Genomic DNA, 8,863 nt, shown 5'->3' with positions numbered 1-8,863 from the left:
ACCTGTGTGGCTCTGCCTAAACATGGCATGGGGTATTTATATAACGACGAATGGGGGGGGGGGGGGGGGGGGGGGGGGGGGGGGTATCATGACGCATAATTGTCGTGGGAGGGGAAGGCTCAGTATATCTGTCCCTTGTTTATGACTATACTGCTCCATCCACAAAGCGTCGAGGAATAATACGGTTTTGGTCTTAAGCTATACTGCCGTTGGAAGATGGTGAGTGATCAAAATATTTCTAAGACTAAATTTCAACATGTATGTGATGTCATTGTGCTTACGGTTATAAATAACGGTGCTCATTGTATGTTCATTAAACATATGAATGTTCATTCGTATACTGTATAGTGAACAGTGCAATATGATACTGAAAACTGTACATGTTGTCGTGTGCCAGTATAAGAGTCTACTATCCATATAGACCATGTTACTGTGTTTAAAACCCATTTTGGGGCGGGCCGGGAACCCCTTTTGGTGTTAGCATTATGTTATGCTTTAGCTATTGAAAAATAGCAGATCTACAAGCTCATAGCGCGCCACCGAGTGGCGCGCTACGAGCTTGTAGGTCTGCTATTTTTGAAAAAACATCGAAGAACGACTGACATAGAAACATAGCTTTTTCAGAAAACTGTCAGGATGTAGAAGACATTTTTAGAATCTGATCTCAGGTCAAAATGGGTTAAGTGCAGGAGTGTTGAATGGACCCCCTGCAGCCTGCAGCATTGTGCCCTGATGATGCTAGTTTGGTTTTTTTGTATGCACATCGGCTTGGAAACCACAGTAAACAATGATAAAAAGTACACCAGATTTCGCAAAACTTGCCGTACTCAAAACAAACACACATGATGAATGACCTTCCCATTCATACGATTAAAAAAAAAGAAGAAGAAAAGTCTTAATCCACCGCGAGGTGGTTAGACAAGTCAGCAGCCAGCTGTCGACGGGCCTGTGAGAGTCTAAAAGCAGGGTGATGTCATCAGTCGCGCTTGCATTCCTTCGCACTAATTTTTTTTCACACTTCCTTGGCAGTCGTGTAAATAACTCAATGTATAATCCTCGCCTCTGTGGGATTTCCAGTCGAAACGGGGCTCAGTGTGGCATCCTTCCTGTCACCACCCAGGGCCCGCCGCGTAATCCCTCATCTGATACCAGCTCTCTAGGAGCTAGAGAAGAGATCGGACCGAGAGGAATTAACCCATTTAGACCCGAGGACGATTCTACAAAATGTCTTCTGAATCCTGACAGTTTTCAGAAAAAAACCCTATGTTTCTGTGTCAGTGGTGCTCAAACGTTTTCATGTCAAGGACCCCCAAACATATATTTAATTGACCGCCGACCCGATCTGAAAATGTGCTGTTCCAGGGACCCCGCAGAAGCACATATTTGAGTTAAAAAAGATTTGCGCCACATTTTCACGATTTTTCAAAAAATAGCAGACCTACAAGCTCGTAGTGCCGCGCTGTGAGCTTGTAGATCTGCTATCTTTCAATAGCTAAAGTGTAACATAATGGTAAAACACCAAAAGGGGTCCCCGCCCGGAATGGGTTAAGCATGATGAGTAAATATTTCCATCACAAAGTGACATTGATACTAACCCCCGTCCCATAATCAAAACGGGGCCCCGCCGCGCAATTCATGCTGAGCCGCTATCGGGGGTTGTGTGATGATTGTCTTTGTTGTCAATAGAGCGTCGCAGTCCCGCCTCCTACCCTGGACCAGGAAATGAAACCCAATGCATTATTCTCATAGACATTTCTTAAAGTATTTATTTAAAGACGGTTACGCCGCGGACAAAGCCAACTCGAGTCGTGACAACTCATGACAACACAAACAATATTTTGGACCAAACAAATAATTACAAAGAAGAAAAACAACAAAAAAAGTGTTGTAACCTGCCGTTTTTTTCTTCTTTCTAATTATTTGTTTGGTCCAAAATATTGTTTGTGTTGTCATGAGTTGTCACGACTCGAGTTGGCTTTGTCCGCGGCGTAACCGTCTTTAAATAAATACTTTACGAAATGTCTATGAGAATAATGCATTGGATTTCATTTCCTGGTCCAGGGTAGGAGGCGGGACTGCGACGCTCTATAAGCACATGCGTCGCCACAAAGCGATAATGAGTGAAGCGCAAACAGACACAGAGACACAGGTGACGATGACAGCTGTGCCAGCAACTAACTAACTAACTAACTAACTAAATGGCTTTGTCAAATTTCTTTACAGGCACCCAAGAAAGCAAAGAAGAGAGCAGAGGGAGCCAACTCAAACGTGTTCTCCATCTTTGAACAGTCCCAGATCCAGGAGTTCAAAGAAGTCAGTTCTCCGTCTGCCCCGCTGGTTTCCTTTCACCTTAGCATGAACGTGTGAATGATGGGAAGCTTGCCGATGAGAGCATGGGGGCCAGACAGGACAATGTAGGGCTACTGTACACACAATACACTACTATAACCACACGTTTCCAACAGGCCTTCACCATCATGGACCAAAACAGAGACGGTTTCATAGACAAGAATGACCTTAGAGACACTTTTGCAGCTCTAGGTGAGAAGAAGTGTGACGTTCTTTGGTTGCACCTGTTTCATTGTGACTATAGAGCGTCGCAGTCCCGCCTCCTACCCTGGACCAGGAAATGAAACCCAATGCATTTTTCCCATAGACATTTCAGAAAGTATTTATTTAAAGACGTTTACGCCGCGGACAAAGCCAACTCGAGTCGTGACAAATCATGACAACAAACACAATTTTTTGGGCCGAACAAATAATTAGAAAGAAGAAAAAAACGGCAGGTTACAACACTTTTTTTGTTGTTTTTCTTCTTTGTAATTATTTGTTTGGTCCAAAATATTGTTTGTGTTGTCATGAGTTGTCACGACTTGAGTTGGCTTTGTCCGCGGCGTAACCGTCTTTAAATAAATACTTTAAGAAATGTCTATGGGAAAAATGCATTGGGTTTCATTTCCTGGTCCAGGGTAGGAGGCGGGACTGCGACGCTCTATAGGCGTGTGTTTGTATGTACAGTGCGTGTGGGTGCGTGTGGGTGCGTGCGTGCGTGCGCGTGCGTGTGTGCGTGCGTGCGTGCGTGCGTTTGCTTGCCGTGTAGTGCGTGCGTGCGTGCGTGCGTGCGTGCGTTTGCTTGCCGTGTACTGCGTGCGTGCGTGCGTGCTTGCGTGCGTGCGTGCGTGCGTTTGCTTGCCGTGTAGTGTATGTGCGTTTGTATGTATACTCTCTGTATTTCAGAAAAGATATCTGGTAAAAAAAAAAAGAATGACCTGCCATTATTCACATCTGTGTGTGACTGTGTGGGGAATGTTATATATTGTCGTTACTACACCACCAGATCTCCAGCTAATAATAAAAGAGCCTTTTCTAGGTCGTTTAAATGTGAAACAGGAGGAGATTGATGAGATGCTGAAGGAAGCGCCAGGGCCGATTAATTTCACAGTCTTCCTCACCATGTTTGGAGAGAAGCTAAAAGGTAAAGAGATTGTTTCCGCTACTTGTCTAAGGCCTCACTCAGACCTTTACTGCATTGCTGTATGCTTGTTGGATGAATGTTGTGTAGTGTCATGGCCGCCCCAATGCATTTCCAATGGGAGTCACATGGTTTGACACAACATTTGTGTTGTATGAGGGGGAGGGGTGCAGTCGAAACACAGCCGAAAGCCATACAACAGCTTGTAGTCCAAAATGTGGACTACAAACCATGTGACTTCCATTGGAAATGCATTGGGGCGGCCATGACACGACACAACATTCATCCAACAAGCATACAGCAATGCAGTAAAGGTCTGAGTGAGGCCTAAGAATGTCAGGGATAAATAAAACTGCCGTAGAGGATGTCCATCTATGTCTGATGTGTGTCAATGTACTGGCTGGCCGTCTGTCATCACATTGTATATCAGTGGTTCTCAACCAGTGGTCTGGGGAGGTGGTCCCCCAGCTAAATGATGGAGAGTTGGCAATGTTTAACCAAATGGACCCTTATAGATCTTTAAAAGGTATATTCAGTGATTTCACTTAATTCAAATATCACTTCTTTTTTTGTTTTGTTGTGATAATCCTCCCTACTATAGAGCGTGCTGACCATATAAGGACTTCCTCCCTGTCCCCAGTTAACCCCTGTTGGTCAAAAAAACGTAGGTTTTGTTTTTGGCTAGGTGGCCCAGCCTTCATCCAATCAGGATAGAGAGGGGCCTTCTGCCAATCATGATCGAGCGGGGGCGGGCCTTGGGGTGTGTGCTGTTGGCCTGTCGCGTGTCCCCTCCCACTGTAGTGCGTGCATGTACACATCTTGTTACCGGGGGCGGACCGGGGTTTTTACAAATCACCCAAATCACTGAATGCTCCGTTAACTCTTGAGAGTGTAAAATGAAACCAAATGGACCCGTAAGTTTCATGTTACACTCTCAATAGTTAAATTGTTGTTAAACATCTGCATTACTTACGTAACTTTTCAAGAAGTCTACACAATTGGAGAATGTAGAAGAATTGTTTGCCCGTTATCTCTCCTATGGTACCAGCATCAAGATGCATGCATACATACATACATACATACATACATACATACATACATACATACATACATACATACATACGTATGTACATATGTACATACATACAGCATGGAAATACTGTATATGCAGTATCAAAGGACATAGTGGCTGTTCAGTGATGAGGGGAAGGTTGAGTTTTGAGACCGTGCCAATGCTTGAAAATAGATGCTGCAATCCCCTAGATTTGATATGTCCCTCTGTTGATTGAGAGGCTGCCGACTAGACTAGCAGAGAGATCACAACATTCCTAAGAGATGTTTTGTTGGTTTGTTTCTCCGAAAGGTGCCGATCCAGAGGAGACCATCCTCAATGCTTTCAAGGTGTTTGATCCAGAAGGAAAGGGCACTTTGAGGAAGGATTTGTGAGTATTATGCTCTAAACCCACCATTAATAAACAAACAGAGGACCAAAACGACTACTTAAGACTACTGGTTATGATATGAAGTATAGCTAGCATGTTTGATAGTGTTGTAGTCGAGTCCCAGTCAACACCAAGTCCAGGTCAAGACCGAGTCCGGGAGGAGGTCGAGTCCAAGTCAGGACCGACGCATCAGCTGCGCTCCGTTACTTCACAAGATATCTGTCTATAAAGCTCTCTGATAATGTTACTGTGAATGGACTCCTCATAATGTACATCTTATAATGTTACTGTGAATGGACTCCTCATAATAAAATGGTAAATGGTGCATTTATATAGCGCCTTTATCCAAGGCGCTTTACAGAGATTGTGCATTACATTCACCCATTCACACACTGATGGCGGCGGAAACCATGCAAGGCACCAACCAGCACATCGGGAGCAATTAGGGGTTCAGTGTCTTGCGAATGGACTCCTCATAATGTACATCTTATAATGTTAATGTGAATGGACTCCTCATAATGTACATATTATAATGTTACTGTGAATGGACTCCTCATACATCTTATGTTACTGTGAATGGACTCCTCATAATGTACATCTTATAACGTTAATGTGAATGGACTCCTCATAATGTACATCTTATAATGTTACTGTGAATGGACTCCTCATAATGCACATCTTATAACGTTAATGTGAATGGACTCCTCATACATCTTATGTTACTGTGAATGGACTCCTCATAATGTACATCTTATAATGTTACTGTGAATGGACTCTTAATGTACATATAATGTTACTGTGAATGGACTCCTCTTAATGTACATATAATGTTACTGTGAATGGACTCCTCATAATGTACATCTTATAATGTTAATGTGAATGGACTCCTCATAATGTACATCTTATAATGTTAATGTGAATGGACTCCTCATAATGTACATCTTATGTTACTGTGAATGGACTCCTCATAATGTACATATTATAATGTTACTGTGAATGGACTCCTCATACATCTTATGTTACTGTGAATGGACTCCTCATAATGTACATCTTATAACGTTAATGTGAATGGACTCCTCATAATGTACATCTTATAATGTTACTGTGAATGGACTCCTCATAATGCACATCTTATAACGTTAATGTGAATGGACTCCTCATAATGTACATATTATAATGTTACTGTGAATGGACTCCTCATAATGTACATCTTATAATGTTACTGTGAATGGACTCCTCATAATGTACATCTTATAATGTTACTGTGAATGGACTCCTCATAATGTACATCTTATGTTACTGTGAATGGACTCCTCATAATGTACATCTTATAACGTTACTGTGAATGGACTCCTCATAATGTACATCTTGTAATGTTACTGAATGGACTCCTCATAATGTACATCTTATAACGTTACTGTGAATGGACTCCTCATAATGTACATCTTGTAATGTTACTGTGAATGGACTCCTCATAATGTACATCTTATAATGTTACTGTGAATGGACTCCTCATAATGTACATCTTATAATGTTAATGTGAATGGACTCCTCATAATGTACATCTTATAATGTTACTGTGAATGGACTCCTCATAATGTACATCTTATAATGTTACTGTGAATGGACTCCTCATAATGTACATCTTATAATGTTACTGTGAATGGACTCCTCATAATGTACAAGACGAGACTCGTCTTGTACATGACTACATGAAAATGTGGACTCAAGCCCTATAACACTAATGTTTGATGATTGAAACGATGGTTTTTGACCGCTGATGGCTATGAGGTGGTATTGCTGACCACCACCAACACTCTGTCGTTGCAGTGTGACAGAAATGCTGACCACCCAGGCAGACCGCTTCTCTCCTGAGGAGGTTAGATCTCCACCGCTTACACACAGACAGAAATATATGATCCAATCATGCTCTTCTTTACATTATTATTATAATAAAAGCTTCATTCCAAACATCGATAGGGTTGCGGCAAGACCCGCTCTGGAGCACTGCAAGGAGAATTCCATACTAAAAGGCTTTCTTACCTTTCGCTTATTTCCATCGCTCAGAATTCTTTTTTTTTTGTATATATATATATCCTCTCTTCATAATGTAAATAATATCCCAAGCGGCACACTTTACTACTTATTTCGATGGAAATAAGCGAATTAGCACAACACCCCATAGCCCCATTCAATTCAATGCAATTCATTGAGGGCTTATGGTAGGGGAAATAGCCAGTAAGGAGTTTTTGCACAAAAAAACACCTGGACCTCTTTGGTGGGGACGTAACAACTACAAAGAAAGGTAAGAAAGGTAAGAAAGCCTTCTAGCATGGAATTCTCCTTTAATGCAATGTATGTGTGCGTGGTATAAGTAATTTTTGTTGAAGTGCTGATGACAAAGTAGTAAAAGTCAACAGCATGTATATCCATAACATAAGCAAGCAGCACGCTAGCAGTCAATATACTATACTTCTTTCTTTCAATCATTTTATTATTATTATTTTCACAATCCGATACATACGCCGGCTACTTCCTAATGTTTTGATAATTTGCGCGACAGATGCAGTATGCATATGACGGTATATAGAGTTTCATGTGACAAGCTTAAACTAGCTGTATTGATCAGAAGATGATCATGTAATATCATTTTGAAAATAATAATAATAATAAAATGATACAACTAGTGTATTGTCTGCTAGTGTGCTGCTTGCTTATGTTATGGATATACTATACTGTTGACTTTTACTACTTTGTTCATCAGATAATTCAACAAAAAATACTTATAACACGCACAGATAAATTGCATTAAGTGTTTTGATAGGCATTATAAAATACTGGGATGATATATTCCTCCATATCTTTACCACTGCTGCTTTCGTTTCGACTATGCAAAGTCCTGTTGTGTCTGACTGTCTCATTATGCACAGTATTGTTATTTTAATCTTTAATTCGGCAATGTCTCTTCCAATGTGAAAATGGGCAGATTTACGGTTGATGGTGATTTGACTGATTTAAGTGATTCTGTGTCTGATGCCAAAGGATCTGATTTGAACACACCCTGGCCTACAACATCTGAACTAAAAGAAAACACAGAAAACTCATTTTAACATTGAAACACAAAAGGTTGTGCCGTGCCATGCCTTCACACACACACACACACACACACACACACACACACACACACACACACACACACACACACACACACACACACACACACACACACACACACACACACACACACACACACACACACACACACACACACACACACACACAAATCTATTTTTACTCCAACCCTCACAGATGGAGCAGATGTTCACTGCATTCCCCCCAGACGTAGCAGGAAACCTGGACTACAAAAACCTGGTCCATATAATCACACACGGGGAAGAGAAAGACCAAGAATAGATGAATATGGTCGTGTCCACCGTCGTTCCTGATGTTTGCACTGCCCTCTGTGTAATAAAATAAATGGAACATGTTTTCCCAGAGACGTCCAGATGTTCTTGATCAATGTATATATACCGGCTAGAGCGTTCAGGACAAAGTCTGCCAAGGTGGTCCACTTGATGCCGTTCCCTCGCTAAACCGTGTGATGTGTGTGACTGTAGAGGCAAACTAAAAAACAATGAGGCCAGCGGTCCGGGCGCCTAGGTTAGCCAGCGGTGTTGTTTTTGGCAGCACATTTCTATTTTAGTTTTAGTCATAGTCTCTTGAATAGTTTTCACTTAGTTTGTCAGTCACATTTTAGTCACCTGGAATGTATTGGTGTTAGTCTAGTTTTAGTCGACTAAATGTCATGCAATTTTAGTCGACTAAATCTACAGGTGATTTAGTCGACTAAAATGTGTTTTGGCGGGCCTTGATGCCATCGTAATGGCAGATTTTATACTTGCTGAAAATAGCCGATCTACAATATATATATATTAAACAAGTCTTTAAT

The 8,863-nt window shown here is 41.5% G+C and overlaps 1 protein-coding gene across 1 annotated transcript; it reads left to right on the top strand.

Annotated features, from left to right (window-relative positions):
* The first annotated feature begins 207 nt into the window (after window positions 1-207).
* On the top strand, window positions 208-8,406 carry myl2b (myosin, light chain 2b, regulatory, cardiac, slow). The gene is made up of 7 exons (XM_079517397.1): window positions 208-219; window positions 2,224-2,313; window positions 2,466-2,541; window positions 3,371-3,475; window positions 4,836-4,914; window positions 6,745-6,793; window positions 8,224-8,406. The coding sequence occupies exons 1-7, from the start codon at window positions 217-219 to the stop codon at window positions 8,326-8,328; spliced, it is 507 nt and encodes a 168-aa protein (XP_079373523.1). The 5' UTR covers window positions 208-216; the 3' UTR covers window positions 8,329-8,406.
* Window positions 8,407-8,863: the final 457 nt, after the last annotated feature.

Source organism: Electrona antarctica (genome assembly GCF_951216825.1).
Source record: "Electrona antarctica genome assembly, chromosome: 12".
In the NCBI taxonomy this organism is placed as follows: Eukaryota; Metazoa; Chordata; class Actinopteri; order Myctophiformes; family Myctophidae; genus Electrona; species Electrona antarctica.
This window is presented reverse-complemented; position numbering and strand designations above follow the sequence as displayed.

What these genes read in the sequence shown, in the direction of transcription:
- myl2b (XM_079517397.1), top strand. An exon ending in AGATCCAGGAGTTCAAAGAA is followed by an intron (nt 2,314 to 2,465) that starts GTCAGTTCTCCG and finishes CGTTTCCAACAG; the next exon opens with GCCTTCACCATCATGGACCA. An exon ending in AGACACTTTTGCAGCTCTAG is followed by an intron (nt 2,542 to 3,370) that starts GTGAGAAGAAGT and finishes AGCCTTTTCTAG; the next exon opens with GTCGTTTAAATGTGAAACAG.